This window comes from Engystomops pustulosus, chromosome 2 (assembly GCF_040894005.1).
Source record: "Engystomops pustulosus chromosome 2, aEngPut4.maternal, whole genome shotgun sequence".
Classification (NCBI taxonomy): Eukaryota; Metazoa; Chordata; class Amphibia; order Anura; family Leptodactylidae; genus Engystomops; species Engystomops pustulosus.
The window spans coordinates 100633812-100657295 of record NC_092412.1 but is presented as its reverse complement, the minus strand read 5'-3'; the positions used below and the strand labels follow the sequence as shown (position 1 = coordinate 100657295).

Below are 23484 nucleotides of genomic sequence, written 5' to 3'. Positions count from 1 at the left end.
ATGGACTCCCCGCCCACCCATCCTGCTGCATTCTAAGCCGTCCGCACTTCGGCACAGGCGACTCTGCCTACGCCTCCGCGCAGGCCCCCCCTCCCCCGGCACAGGTGATGGCTTCCTGGCCCGCCCATCCCGGCGCCGTGTATGCCCGAGCCGGCCCACACAAACAAGCGACACCGCTCGACCCCACCCCCCGCTCGACCCCGCCCCCTGCTCGGCACCGCAACCCGCTCAAACCCCCACCGCCCCCTACCGCTCCGCGCTCAAACCCCCACCCGCCCCCCGGTCAGCGCTCAAACCCCTACCGCCCCCTACCGCTCCGCGCTCAAACCCCCACCCGCCCCCCGCTCCCCGCTCGAACAAGCACCGCCAACCCCCCATTCCCGGCCAAACAAGCAAACAAAGGACCCTCGCCCCCTCGCCCCCCCCCCCCCCGGCGAACAAGCACCGGCAAGACCACCCACCCGCCCAAACACCCGGTCATCATAAAAGGTAAGTATATACATATGTATTTATGTGTGTTTATTTATGTATATACAGTGTGTATATGTGTATTTAAGTATATACAGTGTGTATATGTGTATATACAGTGTATATACAGTGTGTATATGTGTATATACAGTGTGTATATGTGTATATACAGTGTATATACAGTGTGTATATGTGTATATACAGTGTGTATATGTGTATATACAGTGTATATATGTGTATTACAGTGTATATACAGTGTGTATATGTGTATATACAGTGTATATATGTGTATTACAGTGTATATACAGTGAGTATATGTGTATATACAGTGTATATATGTGTATTACAGTGTATATACAGTGTATATGTGTATTTATGTATATACAGTGTGTATATGTGTATATACAGTGTATATACAGTGTGTATATACAGTGTATATACAGTGTATATACAGTGTGTATATGTGTATATACAGTGTATATACAGTGTGTATATGTGTATATACAGTGTATATACAGTGTGTATATGTGTATATACAGTGTGCATATGTGTATTACAGTGTATATACAGTGTGTATATGTGTATTTATGTATATACAGTGTGTATATGTATTTATGTATATACAGTGTGCATATGTGTATTACAGTGTATATACAGTGTGTATGTGTATTTATGTATACACAGTGTGTATATGTGTATTACAGTGTATATACAGTGTGTATATGTGTATTTATGTATATACAGTGTGTATATGTATTTATGTATATACAGTGTGCATATGTGTATTACAGTGTATATACAGTGTGTATGTGTATTTATGTATACACAGTGTGTATATGTGTATTACAGTGTATATACAGTGTGTATATGTGTATTTATGTATATACAGTGTGCATATGTGTATTACAGTGTATATACAGTGTGTATATGTGTTTTTATGTATATACAGTGTGCATATGTGTATTACAGTGTATATACAGTGTGTATATGTGTATTTATGTATATACAGTGTGCATATGTGTATTACAGTGTATATACAGTGTGTATATGTGTATTTATGTATATACAGTGTGCATATGTGTATTAGTGTATATACAGTGTGTATATGTGTATTTATGTATATACAGTGTGCATATGTGTATTACAGTGTATATACAGTGTGCATATGTGTATTACAGTGTATATACAGTGTGTATATGTGTATTTATGTATATACAGTGTGTATATGCGTATATAGGCATCTACTGTGTATATATGTAGGAAAAAATTGCGACTCCGTAAGATAAAGTCAAGTGAATTTATTCCACCTTAGTGATGCGACGTTTCGTCTTTTCAATCAAGACAATTGATTGAAAAGACGAAACGTCGCATCACTAAGGTGTATAAATGTATATAAATGTGCACAAATGTGTGTGTATAAGTCTATACTTGTGATAATATATGCAAGTATTCGAGTGTAGAACTTTATGTGTGTGTATATAAGTATATAAAGGCGTTTATGTATCAGTGTATACATACACTGGGGGCGAGGCGGCTGTATGTAGCTGTGTTACTGGGGATGAGGCGGCTGTATGTAGCGGTGTTACTGGGGATGAGGCGGCTGTATGTAGCTGTGTTACTGGGGGACGAGGCGGCTGTATGTAGCTGTGTGACAGGGGTGAGGCGGCTGTATGTAGCTGTGTTACTGGGGATGAGGCGGCTGTATGTAGCTGTGTTACTGAGGATGAGGCGGCTGTATGTAGCTGTGTTACTGGGGATGAGGCGGCTGTATGTAGCTGTGTTACTGAGGGTGAGGCGGCTGTATGTAGCTGTGTTACTGAGGGTGAGGCGGCTGTATGTAGCTGTGTTACTGGGGATGAGGCGGCTGTATGTAGCTGTGTTACTGAGGGTGAGGCGGCTGTATGTAGCTGTGTTACTGAGGATGAGGCGGCTGTATGTAGCTGTGTTACTGGGGGTGAAGTGGCTGTATCTAGAAGTGTTACTGGGGGTGAGGCGGCTGTATCTAGAAGTGTTACTGGGGATGAGGCGGCTGTGTGACAGGGGTGAGGCGGCTGTATGTAGCTGTGTTACTGGGGATGAGGTGGCTGTATGTAGCTGTGTTACTGGGGATGAGGCGGCTGTATGTAGCTGTGTTACTGAGGATGAGGCGGCTGTATGTAGCTGTGTTACTGGGGATGAGGCGGCTGTATGTAGCTGTGTTACTGGGGATGAGGCGGCTGTATGTAGCTGTGTTACTGAGGGTGAGGCGGCTGTATCTAGAAGTGTTACTGGGGGTGAGGCGGCTGTATCTAGAAGTGTTACTGAGGGTGAGGCGGCTGTATGTAGCTGTGTTACTGGGGGCGAGGGGGCTGTATGTAGCTGTGTTACTGGGGATGAGGTGGCTGTATGTAGCTGTGTTACTGGGGATGAGGAGGCTGTATGTAGAAGTGTTACTGGGGATGAGGCGGCTGTATGTAGCTGTGTTACTGAGGATGAGGCGGCTGTATGTAGCTGTGTTACTGGGGATGAGGTGGCTGTATGTAGCTGTGTTACTGGGGATGAGGCGGCTGTATGTAGCTGTGTTACTGGGGATGAGGCGGCTGTATGTAGCTGTGTTACTGCTGGGATAGTGGGAAGGAAGCAGGAGGACTTGTGTGTACGCTACACTTAGTGGGGGCCTCCACCAGATTTTGCGCCCAGGGGCCCCCACCATCCATAATCCGGCCCTGTAGGTCATTATGTACGATCTCCTCATCACCTGCTCTATAACATGCTGCCTGCTGATAGGGCCCTATGTACAATCTACTCAGCACCTGCTCTATAATGTGTTGTCTGCTAATAGAACACTATATACAATCTGCTCAGCACCTGCTCTATAACATGCTGCTGGCTGATAGGACACTATTACAATCTACTCAGCACCTGCTCTATAACATGCTGCCTGCTGATAGGGCCCTATGTACAATCTACTCAGCACCTGCTCTATAATGTGTTGTCTGCTAATAGAACACTATGTACAATCTGCTCAGCACCTGCTCTATAACATGCTGCCGGCTGATAGGACACTATTACAATCTACTCAGCACCTGCTCTATAATGTGTTGTCTGCTAATAGAACACTATATACAATCTGCTCAGCACCTGCTCTATAACATGCTGCCGGCTGATAGGATACTATTTACAATCTGCTCAGCACCTGCTCTATAACATGCTGCCTGCTGATAGGACACAGCTATGTGCAATCTGCTCAACACCTGCTCTATAACATGCTGCCTGCTGATAGGACATTATATACCATCTGCTCAGCTCCTGCTCTATTACATGCTGCCTGCTGGTAGGACACAATGTAAGATCTGCTCAGCACCTGCTCTATAACATGCTGCTCACTGATAGGATACTATGAACAATCTGCTCAGCACCCGGTACTGGTTAACACAGTAGTCAGATGTTATTTTTAAAGGTATTTTGTCCAAGAAAGTGTAGAAAACATTATAGTTTAGAATAAAAATAGTACTCAACCTTTTGTTGTTTCTTTCTGATTATGTCCTCACATAACTGCTGTAGCCAATAACTGACCTTATTGATCATGTGCTGCCCCCATGAAACTTCTTTAGTTTGTCACATAATGGGGCAGATTTACTTACCAGTCCCTGCGCGATCCCCGAGCTGCATTCCCCGACGAGAATGCACAGCTGCCACGATTCACTACCAACGTGCACCTGATATCCTGCATCTGTCGATTCCCCAATCAGGTCCGCCGGAGTTCACCTTCTTCTTCCAGGTGCATGTAAGTCCTTGGCTTGCGACACAATTTAAATGTTAAATCCCGTGGTTTGTCCAAATCTGTGGGAACGCCCCACGGCATGATTGTGACACAATCTGATCATGTGCGACACAATCACCTTTTAAGTCCCTGTCCCGGTGGTGCGATCCCCGCAAAGTCGGTAAACCCGACGGAAATGCGGGTGCAGGACGCTTAGTAAATAAGCCCCAATGTCAACTGCAAAATTGTCTGTCTCAACGGTAACTTTTGCATCAATGTCGTGTGACCACTGAGGCCAGAAACTTCAGGGGAATTTAGCGAAAATTGGGAACATTAATAGTGTTTTTTTTTTAATAGTTTACTTCATGTCCATAATTCCACAGGCTAGTGGTTAGACCTTACATGTCCTAACGTTTGGAATAAATGTAGAGAACCATGCATGTGTGATCCCCTTTCCTTTCAAAATGGCTTTACAACCATGAAAACGTTAGCTAAGAGTCCATTGATGGGACATATATTTTTATGACATATAATCTGGGGCAGATTAATCAAAACTGTTTAAAAGCAAAACTGTCTGCATTGTCCATAGCAACCAATCACAGAGCAAAGCTTTCATGTGTAAAAAATAATAAAAGATAAAACCTTTAGTGCTGGGCAAGGCAGAGCTCCTCCTGTTTGTATTATGAATCTGATGGGGACAACCTCATTTTCTCCAAGCAAGAAATCCACAAGGGCCCTCCTGGAATTAATACTTTTGAGCACGGTGCCTGTGTGGAAAAGCACATTCAGAATCATTAAGAAAATTTGTCTGTTATATAATGAATCAAATTATTCATTAAATTACCAAAATGACCTGAAGCTTCACAGAGCTCCTGACAAAAGAGAAACCTAGTGAATGACTTTCACAGGCAACATACAAATTAGCCATCATAATACCTCTCAGATATTACTACCATTTAGGCTCTCAGCTAACACCCCTATTTAGGTTAAAAACTTCTAAAGCATAGTATTTAAAGGAATATATTAAAGTTTGATGGAAGGTTTAGTTAATACTTTACTGACATTTACTACAAAAACGTCTCTGGTACTTCCCCTGACATAATATTAAAAATAGTTTGCCTTAAAGGAAACCAGAGACAGACTCACAATCAAGCTTAGCTTGGTGGGGAGATGCAAGAGGGAGCTGTCCACAAACCCTTCATCTCATGCCTGTTCTTTTAAAATGTGGTTCCTTGGAAACCCAATTTTGTTTACTTTAGGTTTACTTTAGGTCAATTGTTCGGACAATCCAATCAAAAATAAGTGAATGCAGTGAACATAGTGGCCTTGTTTGTATACTTGTTAATGGATACTATATTTTTGTGAAATATGGGCCTCAATTAATCTTATATAGTCAGAGACAACAAGAAAAATTAGAGGTAGCTTCTATAGAAAACCAGATGCTACATATTGTGTGTATATTTTATCTAAAAAGCCAGGTCTAAATAAACAGTAGTACAAGTGAATACCTGGATAGTAAAATCCATCAATCTCAGACCTTGCAACAACTTTTTGACCTCTTAGTGAATCTAATAATTTTCTTTTTGGCTTGTGTTTTTGTTTTTCATACTCTTCATGATTGGTCTGTAAAGTAATAAATACAACAATAGTCAAAGTCACACAAAACTAATTCACCATCAGAAAGTAAACTACTTTTCGTTGAGTTAATTATAGCAATATACATCTAATAAAGTGAAGTGTCAGCAAGTGTTAATGCAAGCGATGACATAAGCCGACACCTGGGAGCGGAATAAAAGTGGCACCCGGTTTTCACCAACAGGTCGCTCAACAGGCACAAATTTGCTTGCGGTGGTGGCCAAGGCGAAGTACAGAGTCTTAGAGCAGTATTGTGGCCGGGGACAGGCAGGAGGTTAGGACAGGCGGCACGGGATCAAACTCAATGGCCGAACAGAAGGTTAGGGCTGGCAGCAGAGGCGTGTAGTCAGGAACGGAATCGGAGTCACAACGGGAAATCACAATATAAGCGTAGGGCAATCAGTGGCACGCTGGCCCTTTTAGAGACAGGAATCCGGCATGCACGAGCCAAAGGAGACCGTGATGTGCACCGAGCCACCAGAGACATTGTGGGAACACGGACAGGTAAGGTGACAAAGAGAGGGGTGCACGGGTGTGCCTGCCGGTGTGCCTGCAACTCGGGACCTGGTTAGTAACTGTCCAGGTAAACCAGTTATAGGGTTATAGCCTTGCAGTGCATATCAATGATATTCTGCAGCACTTTACTGATCCCGGTGTACATACTGTATACAAACAAAAAAGAAATTACAGAGTAATAATGTAGCACATTCAGTGTTGGTGCAGGTGCATATTTTTTCCATTTTACCTTATATCTGTGCAGTCTCTACATCTAGTTTTGGCTCCAAATATGAGATAAAGAAATGATGAAATAACTGAGATGTGCACTGGCCTGTACTTTGACAGCTATAGGTGCCATACAGACCTACACACCTCTAAAAGAGTATTCCTCAATGCCAGCAATCTCTTCCAGCAGAACAATTTCCCCTGCTGTACTACAAAAATGATTCAGGAAGGGGTTACAGAACATCACAAAGCCAAAGGCGTTTATTTGACCTCTAAAGTCCCCAGCTCATAATTCGATTAAGCATCTGAAAGATATGCTTCCACTTTCAGGACCTAGTATTAGATAAAATAGGACATTTCAGCAGCATTATGGATTGCAAGCTTTAAAAGTGAATTATTTTTGGGTCCTATAACCTACCTAATTATAATCTTATGAGTTATCAATGTATATACTGTCTATGTACTTTGAGAGCATTGCCCTTCAAGAAGACAATTTATCTACCACTGTATCATGATGACAGTAACTGTGTAGAGATACCCACATTTGCATGGTAACTTATGTACTGAAATCAGGAAATAACAATGAAACTTTAACACTGTTTTATATGATGCATTTTCCCTGGAAACAAAGGACTATGGGATCTGTTAATCCACTATATTTGTGGGTATCTCAATGCCAGTGTTGAGAAAAAGCTAATACTTCTTTAAATACGTTATGGCTTTGCGACACATGGATAAAATGCTTTGAAATGAGGGTTTTCCAGGAGTTTTGAAGGTAACATGCCATGTCATTCATCAATAAGCAGCAGATGTTCTGAAAGAATGGAGGTCTAAGAACCCTAATAGAATCCATTTATCATAAGTACAATGACCTTGAAATACAACTGTATTAATGACTGAAGTATCCATCAAGTTTTGCTTGAAGAAACAAAGGTGAGTATAATTAACCTTACTGTATCATAAATCATCATTCATTTCTGATAGATAAACATCTCATTGGAGATCCCTACAGCTACATTAAAACAAGAACAGGAATGAAAATATTAATATATTTGTATGTATTTTTACAAAAAACAATCCATCAGGGAAAACACAGATTTTGTTCAAATTCCAAACCATACCAGTAACACTGATGAGTCGAAAAAGAACCCTTCAGACCAGTGGCGGATTAGGTGTCCCATTACATAAAAAGTAATTTAATGATGAACTACAATCGTGCTCTTATATCCCATCTATTTACGAAAGCCAGTCACATTCCCTAATTGCATGAAACCCTCCACCCCGACTACCGTCCAGACAAGATCTCCCAGACAGTAAAGGAGATGTGGATGCTGCCCCTGGCTGGCCTTGCGAGGAACTCCCCTTCATACTGTAAATACTTGTGAATAAGCTGAAGCTCCTAATCACTTCCCCCCCTCAAAAAAAATGGGATAAGTTATCGACTGGAGTACAGGCCCTGGGGTAGGAAATTCAGCCGCTACTTTAATAACATGTCCAGCAGCAGCCGTACTCCCCTTTACTGAAATGTCCACAGCAGAGCTTCTCTTAAATTAAATGTCCACAACAGGGCCTGCCTTTACTGAAATATTCACTGTCCCTTTAAAGAAATGTCCACAGTAGATGCCCCCTTTAATGAAATGTCCACAGCCAATGCCCCCTTTACTAAAATGTCCACCCGAGATGGCTCTTTTAATGATATGTCCACAGCCGATGCCCCCTTTAATAAAGCGTCCACCGGAGATGCCCCCCTTATATAAATCCCCTCATCATAAATGAAATGTCCACCCCAGATGCCCCCTTTAATGAAATGTCCACCCCAGATGCCCCCATTAATGAAATGTCCGCCCCAGATGCCCCCATTAATGAAATGTCCATCCCAGATGCACCCTATTAATGAAATATCAACCCCAGATGCACCTTCTTAATTAATCGTCAACCCCAGATACCCATTCTTAATGAAACGTCGACCCCAGATGCCCCTTCTTAATGAAACCTCCACCCCAGATGTCCCCTCTTTACAACACCCCCCCCCCCATCATTACTGTAATGTCCACAGCAGGGCCCTCTTAAGAAAATTTTTAAAAGATTATACTCACCTTCTGGCTATTTCTTCCCGGCCCTGCAGCTCCATCTTCTCTGCATAAACTAGGATGCCATGACACCACCGCGCCAAAGTGATGCGCCTGGGCTGGAAGACAGATTAGACGGAGCAGCGGGGCCGGGGAGAAGAAGTCGGAAGGGGAGTATAGATTTTTTTTATTTTTTAAGACTTATGGCGGTTGTTCATATAAGGCCCACCTATATGAAGATCCACCATTGCTCCAGACAAATACCTATTGTAGGTCCTGAGTTAAAGAGCATGACACAAAGATTCAAGGAACACAAAAGACATTAGTCATGCTCCACTCACTAAGGCCTGGCACACATCATAGTAAAGTATAGTACACTGTGTCTGACTGGAGTGATCCTATAACATCCTTTTGCTGCATGCAACTTAAGTAATAAACATATAAAATGCAAATAATCCAGCTCCACGGACACTCCGGTTGTAGATAAAAACGTGATATTTTCTTTATTGAAGTACAAAAAGGAGATATACAGCCAAGCAGAGGGAAACACACACAGAGACACGGCTATGGTCTACCCGTTTCGGAAAACTCCTTAATCATGACCTGCTCACATGCCCAATCAGGTCATGATTAAGGAGTTTTCCGAAACGCGTAGACAATAGCCGTGGCTCTGTGTGTGTTTCCCTCTGCTTGGCTGTATATCTCCTTTTTGTACTTCAATAAAGAAAATATTGCGTTTTTATCTACAACCGGAGTGTCCGTGGAGCTGGATTATTTGCATTTTATATATTTCTTGGACTTGGAACAAAGATAATCCGTGCTTGGACTCCTGGTCATATACTGCTGTGCCTCCAGGTGAGCTGACTTCCATTTTTCTACATACATTAAGTAATAAACAGCTTCAGATAACAATGCCTGGTAACACAGGATCAGACTGGTACAAAGCAAAATATCCTATATCTGTTGGTAAAAAGAATTCTTTCGAAACCATACACTGGGGCTCATTTACTAAGGGTTGCGTGCTGCATTTTTGTCAGGCTTTGCAACTTTTTCGGGGTTTGTACGGCTTGAAAAGGTATTTAACAGGTGTCTGAATTGGGATTGTGATGCACACGATAGGATTTTGGCACAGCTGCGCTGGCTTTCATGCGATACATGTTGGGGGTTGTGCCGTCGGACGATCCTACTGATTCGGACTGAGAGCGGGGTTTCAAATTGTCGCAAGACAATGCACTTACATGCACCTCGAAGAAGGTGAACTCCATTGGACCTGAGCGGGGAAGCGACACATGCAGGATATCAGGTGCGCAATCTTAGTGAATCACGGCACAGTGCATCGGACAATCGTCACCCAATGCACTTTTTGGTGAATTCCGTCGGACATGTAAGAAAATCTGCCCCATTGTCTTAAAGGATACCTGTCACCTCTGAAACCCCAAAAAGCACAAAGAGTACCTATTCTGGCAGTTTGCAAAAGGTGTTTTTATAGCAGGCCAATGTTTCAGCATGCCTTCAAAAACGACTTACTAATTCACTCTCTTTTCTAAGATAAAGTCAAGGAGGTGTGGGAAGCACGCCCATGCAAGTAAAGCTACCACATCTCCTGATGGCTCCTATTGCAGATGTTACTTTCCTGCTCACCAGAATTCACCTGGGCGGCTTTACAGGTGCACCAATCCTTGTGACATTTTCCTGACCGCCACCACATTTACTATAGCTGAGACTAGAGCTAAAAACTCCCCAGTTCCCACCTGGTGGTGTTTGTGCCAATACTTACTTAGCCGTCAGGGGGAATTTTAAGACTGGATTTCTAAATGCCAGTCTTAAGATTTTCCCCCCATAGTTTTCCTTTTCCCATCCTGGAAACCACCGCGGATGACGACGTAAGCCAACACCTGGGACCGGAGTCTGCAGTGGGCTCTTGTGAAAACCGGGTGCCACCTAAAGTGGGTTGGACTTGCTACAGCGTGGTATCACCAGGTCGTTCCACAGGTGAGACTTTGTCCACGGTGACGGCCAAGGCGAAGTACAGAGTTGTAAGGCAAGATCGTAGTCGGGGACAGGCAGGAGGTCAAGACAGGCAGCACAGGATCAGAGTCGGGGACATAGCGGAAGGTCAGGACGGGCAGCACAGGAGCGAGGTCAGGAACGGAATCAAGGTCACAACGGGAAATCAGGATGCACAGGGCATCAGGAAGCTTTCTCTAGGGCTATGAGGTACAAAAATCAGGCAGGGTGTGGGGAGAGGCTGGGTTAAGTAGAATTCTGGTTAAGGCAAGGGCCAATTAACGCGTGTTGGCCCCTTAAATCAAGTGAAGCAGGCGCACGCGTCCCCGTGTCCTGCACGGTCGAGGACCCGGAAGCAGGAGCAAGGACGGGTAAGTTGATGTGCCGCGGAGCAGGGGAACACGGGGGGCACGGGTGAGCCCGAGACCTAAGTCGCGGGACCACCCGTGACACCTTCTTCACATATTTTGTAGAAATTGATGAAATCTTCAGTAAAAAATGTCATGTCTTTATCCAATAACTTCTACAACTCTAAATAGCCTGTGTTTATCTGAAAATTTACTCATTAAATGACTACTCCTTATTTCTGTAGATGTCATTGAATTGCTTCTATTTTTACAGTAAGCAATCTTAGAACCAAATTACCTGTAGACCTGAATTTGTAGGTGCTGATTTTTTATTGGTTTCCTGCAAATCCAAAGCTTGTTGAAGATATGTTTTTCCTGCTTGTATTTCATCTTCAAGTAACATTACATCATCAGCAGATATAGGCCACCCTAGTCTGTCTAGGGCTTGTAGGAGGGATTCCTTATTATCCAAGTAAGATATTGGAACATCACTGACAAATCTATAACCCCAAAAAACAAGCAAGTTGCATAATAACTGTATACTGTATAATCCAATATGTTGTGGCAAAATATACAATGATTTCAAGACATATAAAGATACATTTACTGCACTGTTCTATGGATGCATTAACCAAATCCTCAACCAACCATTTGAATTATTTTATTGTTGCTTTTCAAGATCCAAAACATTTCCACTCAATATTTCCCATAGCCATATGAACGCTTATTTTTACAGGTCAAGTTTTGTTTTTTAATGGTAGGTAGAATTAAACACTAATATTTTGTCATTGTTTTTGGATTTTTAATCGCAGTATGCTGAAAAAAATACATATTGACTTTATTCTAATCACTATGATTATAGCAATACCACATTATTATTGTTTTTGTTATGTTTTATTACTACTTGAAAATTTGGAAACACATCCTTATTCTGAAAATTGTGAAAAGGCATGTTTTATTACTGGCACGGTTAAAGCCATTACTGATACTATGAGAAATATACTTTGGAGAATACCTTTCTAATATGTACTGTAGCTATATTTATCTATTTATAATTACTTTACAATCTTCACAATATCTTTGCTATTAATCTTTAAATAGCTACGATCAAGCAGGCAGTCAAATTAAGTAATGGCTTACTTGTCTCTTTCCTCCTGCGATAAAGCCCTCCATATGATAAGATTAAGGCGCCTAGCAAATGATACAAAAGGTGGATTGTCCAGTGAAGTTGATTTACATAATATTAGTTAAACAAATAGATTATACAGTTCAAAGAATAGCTAAATGAATAGCCCAAAGAATGATTTGCATCTGAAATAAAATGCAGTCACATCTCACATTGCAGCATGAAATTATCGTCAACATCAGATTTACAATTTTTGGGTAATGCATGATACCACCATATTAAAGGCACATATAACCAGACTGAAAACAAAGTATTCTACAACCTTGCATCAAGGCCTTCATTTGATTGCATTTTACTAAGATCATACCTCTAAATGTGACTAGATAATTAGAGAGTCCGCAAAAAAAAATAGTCGAATGCAACCCAACTTTCTGATGGTAATGTACTTTATATCTGTAAAGTGCCCTTCCATTTATATGTATTTATATATTTATAGTACAAACAAAGATAACATAGATACCTGGATATCTTAATACAAAATAAATGATTTACTCTGTAATGTAGAGGTACTGGAAAAATGGATTTCTCTAAGGCAGTGGTGGCGAACCTATGGCATAGGTGCCAGAGGTGGCACTCAGAGAGCCCTTTCAGTGGGCACCCAGGCCATCACCAGAAAGGACTCCCCGTCCTCCTGCTCTGGCCCTGACAATTCTTTCTGTTTATGGGACCCTGGAGGGAATCTACAATGATCATCCAAATTTCTTCTATTTTCTGCTTTGTTGGTGTCCTCGGGGTACAGTTATGAATGAAAGATGTGACAGAGCAGGAGTATAAATCACAAATAAAATTTCTGTGTTAGCACTTTGCGATAAATAAGTGGGTCTTGGTTGTAGTTTGGGCACTCCGTCTCTAAAAGGTTCGCCATCACTGCTCTAAGGGATCATGTTACAGCTGCTGATCATAGAAATCTATGGAGCAGTGAGAAAAACAAGGAGAAGGGAGAAGCTGCAATGAGAGAAAGAGAAATCATTGTGGGATTCTACTATTTAAAATGAGACCAGAACTGTGTTTTAGGGTTCGGAAGATATCACTTTTTGAAGTCCTCCCCCCTGCAGCCTGTCAGCTGGAGGCAGCAGATCTGACAGAAGCAAATCACTAAAAGCAGCTACATGGACAAGAGAACTTCATATAAGAAAAGTGACAATGCATTTTATGAGAAATTGGGGCCCCTGAGGGCAATATAGTCAAAAGATTTTCACAATGGAATAGATGGTTTGAAAAGTTATGATGATGTTCCAAAAAGATATGATTACATATGAATAAATGTTGATTATTTTTTGTGTTCAAGAATAAATGTGGAATTTTTTTTCATGGTACAAAAATGAGACAACCCCTTAAGATAATCCCTAAGCATTTATCAAAGCAAAAACTAATAGAAGACCCTGTCTTATTTTCAAAGAAAAACTGTACAAACATTCATGATTTTCTTGTGTTGAGTAAATATCATACTTATTATAATGTAAAATGTACCTTTCATATGACTTAATTGCCCGTTGGAGCTTTTCCTTGTAGTCTGAGAGGTTCACAGCTTGGGGATTAATTAGTGTGATATGTTTTCTGTGTCCACTTATGTGAGCCAGTGGGAGTACCTGCCACAATCAACAGAGGCTATCGTCATAAGCTACATATTTGCTACATTTTATTGTCTGTGGGAAAAAAAATTCAAACAAGCCACTGAGGAAATATTTATACCATAAAGGGGGACATGTATCATTATTTCTGCTAGTCAAATTGTCTCATTTGTCGTTTTTGCGACTTTTTTTTGTGACTTTTCACCTGTCGTTTTTCAAGTGCACCTTGGTGTGCCTTATGTATGTTTGTTTCCAGATGTTCCGTGTGACTTTTCACTTATGTATCACTTTTTTTGCTTATTTTTGCGACTTTTTAGGCGCAAATCTGTACCAGGTCCAGGGCAGGTGCAAAGGAAGGATTTTTTTCATGGATCCTATTTTAACATGTAAATTGGAATTATTTTACATGCTTTAAATGTTTAAAATTTTGTACAGTAACCTCTTTTTTCAACATTCAGAAATATATTCAAAAAATGTTTTGGTTACTTCTAACGGTGAGGTCACACGTTGTGTTTTAATTGCAATTTAATTGCATTTTGAAACACAGTACAACAGCTGAGGAGAGGTGATTTGCCTAATTACATTACTGTTAACATGTGCGTTCACAGGACGTTATAAACGGGACGTTAATGCATGTGTTAACATCAAATTTACTTTACGTTTTGTAGATGCAAATGTTAACAGTAATGTAATTACTGTATATACTGGCGTATAAGACTACTTTTTAACCCCTTAAAATAATGGCTACAGTGGGGGGTCGTCTTATACGCCGGATATACGGGGGCCGCATTGTGTGAGGTGTTTTTTTTCCCCGGTCAGCGCGCAGAGAGCCGCTTCCTGGGACCGCGCGGCAGTCCGCCTCTCACAGTCATTAGAAGAGGCTTAGTACGCGCTGACGGGGCGGCGCGCTGTATGCTAATGCAGCCGCCCTGTCACAGCGGTCGGCGTCACAGAGCTGGGGGTCACAGGCGGCACTTACAGAAGCATGTCGGATCTTCATTAATATCGCAGCTTACAGTTATGATCACCAGGCACTTGCTCTCTTGTTTGTTTTAAGCAGACTTTCTTTCATTTGGGAGAGGGGTAGTCTTATACAGTGAGTATATACCAAATTCTATATTTTTAGGGCAGAAGTTGGGGGTCGTCTTATACGCCCAGTCGTCTTATACGCCGGCATATACGGTAGGCAAATCACCTCTCCTCAGCTGTTGTAATGTGTTTTAAAATGCAATTAAATTGCAATTAAAACGCAACATTTAAAAATGCAATCAAAACGTAACGTGTGACGCCCTCTTAACACCACTTGTGACCGCAGCCTCATATGTCGTCATCTCCCTGGGGGGATATTTGCAACAAAAACTCTCAAAAAGAAGCCAAAATTTGCGCCTGCTAGGATAAGCAAAACTGAACATATATCACAAGTAAAAACACATGATCATACATAAGGCGCAAAAAAAACATGCCAAATGTCTCAAAAATTTACCAAAGGAAAAAAAACTATGATACATGTCCCTCATAGATTCATATAATTTTTTACAATCATATTACAACAGAAAAAATTACATGATAAATAAATATAACTAAAATATAAATATAACTAATAACTGAGATAATTCCTGTGTGAGAATATAAATATTATTTCTCTTCACTCTATATGGAATGATAAAGACCTCCAAAGTGACCAGATATCTTTACCTAAATAAATTACACAACCACTTGAGTGAAACATATTGGCCAGGGCCTTTATTTACTACCTTATATTAACCCCTTAACGACTTGGCCCTTTTTAGTTTTTTCACTTCCATTTTTCACTCCCCACCTTCAAAAATCTATAACTTTTTTATTTTTCCACATAAAGAGCTGTATTATAGCTTATTTTTTGCACTTCAAAGTGACAGTATTTAATATTCCATGCCTTGTACTGGGAAGTGGGAAAAAAATTCCAAATGCAGTGAAAATGGTGAAAAAACGCATTTGCAACGTTTTCTTGTGTGCTGATAGCAGATTGTAATGGTGACCATGGCGACAGATCGCCGCTTCCCGATGACGTCATGGGGAGCGACAATCCACGACAAGATGGCATCGCCCATGCGCCACCATCTTTTTGAACCGCCGGCACCATTGCTAGCACCGATCGCGGGTGTTACCGGTAAGGCTTTGCTGCAATATGCAGCAAAGACATACTGGCTATGGAGAGGGCTCGGCCCGTGAACCCTCTCCCTCCCCCGGGACCCCGCTTGCGCCGTACTAGTACGGTGCAATTCGGGAAGGGGTTAAATAAAGCAAACTTTACACAGACGCACCGACACACTGAAAAAGAAAGCAGTTCACTCAAAGTAACACCCTCTGGACAAAGAAGCAACAGATGATACATTCTGAACAGGAAGACAACCAGAACCGATAAAACCAGGAACACAAAATACATCCTTAGCAACGTAGCTGCCGCTGGCCGCAGAGGCCGCTGGCATAATAGAGGAGGAGGAAGCCAAGGAAGCCTGAAAGGACTGCAGAACCGGAGACAAAGAGGAAAGGACAGGTAACAGCAGACTAACAGTTGGGGACTCACCCGGTTGTTGGCTGGAAGCTGAAGCAGAAACACCCCAGCCACAGGAAATCACTGGCCCGCTGAGACAGCAAATCAGCTACTGTCGCCCGGGTGACAACAGGCCCCAGGCAGGAAAAATTTTTACCCGCCAAAACACCACACATCCCATGAGGAACCCTCCTGAAGGTCTGGTTTCCCAAGAATCCCAACATCATTACCGTTCAATATACATTCATATATATACAATATATTTTAGTGCATCTAATAAGGAAATACTGTATCAATAAATGGGTAGCCTACAAATAGAATAAATACCCTATCACTCAATAATAGGACTGACCCAATAGGGGAACATTTATCAGGGCTTCTACGCCAGTTATAAGGTGTAGGAGCACCAATATAATCAAATTTCTTGCGCACTGCAAGAAATTTCGATTATTCTGGCAGCTATGCCACCTCAAACGCCATGTGGGTGATCACAGAATTTTACTCAAAACAACACCTGGTCGAACCTGCCGTAGTTTTGTCCACCAGCCAGCACAGGAGGCGGATACATTATGAGGTCTAAGGCTACATGCATACGATGTATGCCTGCCGTATCGTAGTACGGCGAGCATACATCGGCGCTGCGGAGTGGAGCAGCTCACCCCCGCCCCTCTCCATAGGCATATACAGCGCACGGTGCCGTATCACGTAGAAAGATAGGACATGTCCTATCTTTCTACAGGCTACAGAGTGGTACGGTGCCGCACGTGTGCCGTGAGCCCATAGAAGTGTATGGGGGACATATATCGGCCGTATATATATGTGTTTGAATGTAGCCTAAATCTCTTTTCATAGGTTTATACTATAGTTCCTTGTTATTAACTATAATATATACAGTATAGCCTTATATCACATGATTCCTACATCACTCAAGGTCCTGATACTGCCGAGAATGGGGACATGCTGCCCTGGGACAGGGTAAGAGGAAAGGAGGGAGGTTCTGTGTGTGTGTGTATGTATTCATGTGTATAGTTAAGTCCAGTGTTTTCCTTATGTGTGTATAGCAGAGATGTGTGTGTGCTTATGTGTATAGTAGTGTCCCGTGTGCTCCTTATGTGTGTATAGCAGTGCTGTGTGTGTGTTTATGTGTACAGTTTCCACCGGGTCCTCCAGTTTCCTTACACACTCTAAAACATACTGGTAGGTTGATTGGATTGTGAGCCCCATTGGCAAGCTCCGTGTAGCAAATTAATATTATTATATTACAGTTGTGCCAAGCTCCTTGTGTTTGTATAGCAGAGTTGTGAGTGTTGTGAGACACTGAAGGGGTTAACTGTGGATGGGCGGTATGTTTCCCCTAGGTTTTTCTATTATGCAAGGCCTTAGTGCTGAGGTTGTGGTGTCCAGCACCTTGGACACAGGTGGTGGGAACAGCCTAATCAGCCTGCATAAAGCCGCTGAGCAGAGCTGAAAGGGTTGTCTCTGACTGGAGGTGGAGAGCACACAGCCCTGACCTCTGTGCCTGGAGCAGCAAAGTATTTTGTAGTGGTGAGTTAGAGATTCACTGTATAGTTAGCACCCTGATGGGTAGGATATTATTTGTTTTGTTGCCTGAAAGTGAAGGCTGTTTTATTTTGTTCTTGCTGCAATAAACGCAGGCTAGACCTGTTTTGGACTGTACCCTGGTGTTACTGTCTTGAACTGCATCACAGCACCCCGCTACCACGGTCTCTACTGGGCCAAATCTCCCACAGTGTTTATATATATAGTGGTGCGCAGTGTGTTTCTTATTTGTGTATAGCAGTGCTGTGTGTGTGTTTATAATGTCTGCTACCTTGGAGTCATCTTTGACTCTGCCTTATCCTTTAAGATTGACATCCAGGCCCTTAGTACAACCTGCCGCCTCCATCTCAAGAAATCTTGTGCATCTGACTCTTCCTCAATCCAGAGTCTACAAAATTACTAGTCCATGGCCTCATCATCTCCTGCTTGGACTTCTGCAACATTGTTCTCTGTGGTTTCCCAGCTAACTCCCTAACACCCCTCCAATCCATCCTCTGCTGCCCGGCTAGACCATCTATCTCCTCGCTTTTCACCTTTGCAAGACTCTCCACTGGTTACCCATTGCACAGCGAATTCAATTTAAAACACTTACCATGACATACAAAGCCATCCACAACGTGTCCCCTCCATATATCAAATCACCCAATACCATCCCACACCTAATCTCTGATCCTCACAGGACCTTCAGCTTACCATCCGCTCTTCTCAAAACCATATCGAGGACTTCTCCCATTCTTCCCTGATACTCTGGAACTCTCTACCAAAATGTGTCAGATTGTCCCCCACCTTCCAAACATAAACTGGTACCCACCTGTTAAAGATTGCCTACAACACACAATAACTGCACTGCTCTGCTCCATTACCCTGTGTCTCCATCTTCCCTCTAATATAGGTTGGGAGCCCTCATTGGCAGGGTCCTCCCTCTACTTGTCTCCTGATCTCTGTAATCTTGTATTTGCACTTGCAATTGTTCTTGTCTTTATGTAATGTCTGTGAATCCCCTAAGGCTTGCACAGCACCATGTAATTGATGGTGCTCTATAAATAAATAATTATAACAATAATTATAATATAGGAGATAATGACACTGGCAATTTTCATAATAGCAGCAGAGTACGGTATAATGAAAAATGCTGCATTATGTGCCACCCACAGCTCTTGGCTGAGGGATGGGTCTGCAGACCCGCTGCCATCATGATGACGAAAGAGGTTGCAATAAAGGGTTAGCTATAAAGGTTAGGTAAAAAAGTTATTTTAATTATATACATGTGACAAAAATATCACAGACATTTCCGCCTACACATGGAGTCTCTGTGGACCTTTTTCCACTCAGTGAAGCCATTAGGATGCTGTTTAATTGTCTCAGTAAATGAATTCTAGATGTACACAATATTTATATTACTGAGAAACCTTATTCTAATTATCACCGAGAAAACTCAACTGAGAACTTGTATAATTACACCCAACTGAGAATACAGTGCAACTGTGTAGCCAAATACAACCAGTTTTATTATTTGCACTTACTCAACAAAGATTTCTAAATGTTACAATGAACATGTTAAAAGGGGTCCCTGTGCATTTTTTATATTAATGACCTATCCTTATGACCTCTGACCCTGGACTCTAGACCACTCAATGATTCTACACATGTATAGATTCCGGATCTGGCCAATGCCTGGAGGAGGTAGGTGAAGGTCCAGGTGTCTGATTCCCACCAAACTAAGGCCTCATGGCCATTGTTACATTAAGATATGAAGGTCATGAAGGCAAAATAGGTTGTTATAAAAAAGTGTATTAAAAGCAGGTGCCGTGAATGTTAGTCGATGAATAATGAAATAAGAAATAACCTTTGCTAGCAAACTTGCTCAACAACATGTCCAGCACACAGCTTCTTGTTAGCAGATGAGTAATTCTAATAAGGGGTATAATGAATTAATCTCCCGAAACAGATCAAGTAATGCGCTCTTTCTATCAAGTGACAGAGAGCACACACTGGCCTGATGTTAATGAGAGGCTGCCATAGCAACTTAATATGGTTAACGGGAGACGAAATGAGAAGGCAGGAAGATTATAACCGGCTGTGTTACCTTTTGGCAAGCAAATAACCCTGTCACAAAATGGGATCTAGAAGGGGGTTTAGAATATAAAACAATTTATATAATTTGAAATGAAACTTGCTTCACTGTAGAGTCATCTCAATCTGCGTTACTGAACATAGTACAAAATAGCAAGATGTTGCTAAAAACATTAATAATGACCTTAACTAATCCGATCATATGGTTATCAAATACATATGACTATATGACTATATGAATATTGTATGTTTAGAAAATAAATCAAGATGATACATGGAAATGTAGCAAATTTTGTACATATCCAAGGAAGGTGGGAGGAGAAAAAATACACTGTAAGGACCGGATAGATAAATTGCCTTTAATGCGAGTCAAATGATGTAGAAAGTCAGTTGACACTTGTTAACTTTCAATTATTTTGTTTAATAATTGGTAGGTACGTGATCATCTATTTCCCCTGACACAGTTTCATACCAGGAAATGGGCAAATGACAAAAAATGATTTTTATGTCTGTAAGAAAGATGTAATAAATGAAAAACATAAATCATCGTCTGCTCGGTCAGTGGGCAAGTTTGCTATGGCAGTTGCTATGGCAGCCTCTCATTAACATCAGGCCACTGGGTAAGGCCTCTGTCATACTCGATTTTGTGCGCATGTTGTTTGCGTCTTTACTGCGTTTTCATTGCGTTTTTTAACGCACGTGTTTCAAACCATATGATTCTTTAACTGATACTCACATGTCAAACAAAACCCATTCAATACATTGGGTCAGGGTGCAATACTTTTTTTGCACATCAAAAGCATGCACAGAATACAAGTGTGAAAAAACGCAAGTGTGAAAGGGGCCTAAGGCTTCAAGCACACATAGACTGTGCAGGTCACACTCCCGGCTGATGTCCACTGAAGTTGATTGGCTGTGCCACAAAACCGAGTAGGAGTAGATGCTGCTTTCATGCGGCTGCTCAGGATGAACAAGGTGCGGTAATACCTAGTACATGCACCATGCCTCACTGTGCACAATGTAACTGTGCACAATATAAGTCCATGGGGGCCAGGAACTACCATCATTTTGTGCAGCTAGCTCACAACCCCCAAAACACATTTCTGTGCAAGATTGTGTAATAATGGTGTAATTTTCTTATTATATACCTGTTGAAAAGACCTTTAGGACAATGCCCATAGGTAAACAACAGGGAGCAGAATAGATAACAGAGTGCCCAAGGATTGGGTCTTGAGTATCCAATAATATCCTGATATCCTTTACACAATATACCAAGAAGATGAGATCTTCCTATTTCAGCTTGCCGCATAATTTAAAACTATTAGTATTTATCTGTACATCCAAATTATTCTCAAAACAACTGCACTCCCATGTGTAGATCTACCTGTACCAATAAACATCTGATTACCAGTATTAAGAATATATAAAGTACAGAATCATTTTATAATGCTGCTGCCAATTACTTGTTCAATATTAGAAAAATGGAATATAGAATAGTACACTAAGTAAAAGATGTGTTTTCCATAACAAAAGGATTTGTTTCATAAGAAAAGAATAATAGTCTAAAGACTAATGACAATAGGAAATAGCTATTAGGGCAATGGACATATTGCCTGACAATTAAACATGTCAGCATGAGGAACCTAAATACAATGTCATGGCAGCAGCTCAAGACTGCCCCTTAGTGGTAATAATCAAAACTACACAATCCTGATTATGATAGATACATTTTGTGTGATAACATAAGTTAGGTTTATTGAAATCAATGTGTCAATTATTATTACACCATCAAACTAATATAATACAATTTATGATCATCTTCACTGTATGAAAAATTCTAGGTTTAGCACGAGGGGGTGTCCTCCCAGTGCAGTCTCCGCCCCAGTGCAGTGCTGCAGCTTGAGGACAACTGTCAAAATTAATAGAATGGTCCTGTATACATGTGCACAAATTTAACCATATGTGAACATACTCTGTAAAGTGGAGTTATATTCTGAATGGAGTAATATCCATGAATACTAATTTCTGACAGTGGACATTTGAGGGAAGAAACGTAAGATGCAGATAATTCATTGTTTAAATACGCGTTACACAGAGAGTCTTGAATAAACCTTATTCTATCCTAAATTATCACTGTGTTCTTACCTCATCAAAAACTCTAGAAACAACATGCTTATCCAAAACTGGGATGTATTTAGCAGAGTGTGGAACAGTTGCTGGTGCCAAAGCATCCATTATAGTAAGCCTCCTTGGACCCAGCCCATAGGTTTTCAGCCAGCGAGATGTGGAAATGTCCAGAGAGCTAAAATATAATTACCAACTATTAACAATAATTTTGTATACCACATACACAAATGAAACAAATCAAATTTAGAAACATAAAAGGTGAAACAAAATAAATCTAAACAGATCTGTAAAAAGAGGCTGAGGCAGGAGAAAGGAAAACAAAAAAATGAATTACTTGACTCCGCCTTCCCGGGAAGGGGGTACAATGGTAGAAATTAGCAGGTTAAGTACACTTTACTTTTTTTCTTTGCCCTGTTCCAGCCCCCAGGGCTTTTCCAGGGAAGGTGGAAACCCCCTTTTAAAGTAAACTTACTTTTTGGGTAATTTCTTCACTTTTGTTTGACTTTTGCTGCCATCTATAAGATTCAGGTCTGCAATGAAAACAAAAAGTTGCAGAAGACTACAGGCTAAGTCCGTCAGTTTAGTGAGGCATCTCTGTGCATTATTCATGAAAAAGGGACCAAACTGCAACATTCCTTACTTTTTAATGGAACAATCATATAGCCTGAAAAAACTGCAATTGTAAATTGATTGTGATTCCAGGTGCCACCATTGGAAAATGGCAGCATGGAGGAGAAGGGGGCAGCTGCAGAAGCTTACAGCCTTAACATAACACAAATCTTATCTGCATCTGTAGCTAAATTATCTTGGTTATCTTCATTAACCATCTCTTAGATATAACAGATCCCACTATCTCTATGATATCCTGTCATATATTAAAGGATCTTTAATTTTCCATAAAGGAGTGAGAAGCATCATTCAATTATTATGCTTAGTGACCAAAGTGAAACTTTCAGGATTCAGACTTGGTTTTAAAACTAGGTAATTTTCTAGTGACACATTGGGGGACATTTATATAAAGTGTCGGTGTCTGCATTGGCTTTGTTACCGACCTGCTCTCAGAAAGAAAATACACATTTAATATTGTGGAGCTGTGCAGATACATTTTTGGCACTGAGACCATTTTCTGTCCCTGGGACCAAAATCTGTCCCAAGCACCAGAAATGTGTCTAGCAGTCGGAGAACAGGCAATCGTGCAATAGCACTGTTTTGTGTCCCTGCTAGACCAAATTTCTTTTGGTCTACTTTCCGCCAATTTCCAGCGCCCAAAAATGGCTGCGACACATATTAATTGTGTTTGAGTTTCCATTCTGCCAAAGCCACGCCCCTTTTCGGAGAAGAGTCGGAGCTCGAAAAAGTAATAAATAGGTCGGAGAGCAGAACATGGGATGAGAGCGCCACAAAACTGGCAGAAACGCCATAGTAAATGTCTCCCATCCCATT

At 41.4% G+C, this 23484-nt stretch overlaps 1 protein-coding gene across 2 annotated transcripts in view; it reads right to left on the bottom strand.

Moving 5' to 3' along the window:
• The window catches only part of VWA3B (von Willebrand factor A domain containing 3B), a 110744-nt gene that overhangs the window by 42272 nt on the left and 44988 nt on the right, over positions 1-23484 (bottom strand). For both annotated transcript variants that reach the window (XM_072135709.1, XM_072135708.1), the window contains exons 18-24: positions 22514-22571; positions 22060-22216; positions 13648-13766; positions 12132-12182; positions 11290-11491; positions 5719-5833; positions 4853-4977 (exon numbers count right to left, since the gene is read on the bottom strand). In XM_072135709.1, coding sequence (XP_071991810.1) covers positions 4853-4977; positions 5719-5833; positions 11290-11491; positions 12132-12182; positions 13648-13766; positions 22060-22216; positions 22514-22571 — 827 coding nt within the window. The remainder of the gene's footprint in view (positions 1-4852; positions 4978-5718; positions 5834-11289; positions 11492-12131; positions 12183-13647; positions 13767-22059; positions 22217-22513; positions 22572-23484) is intronic.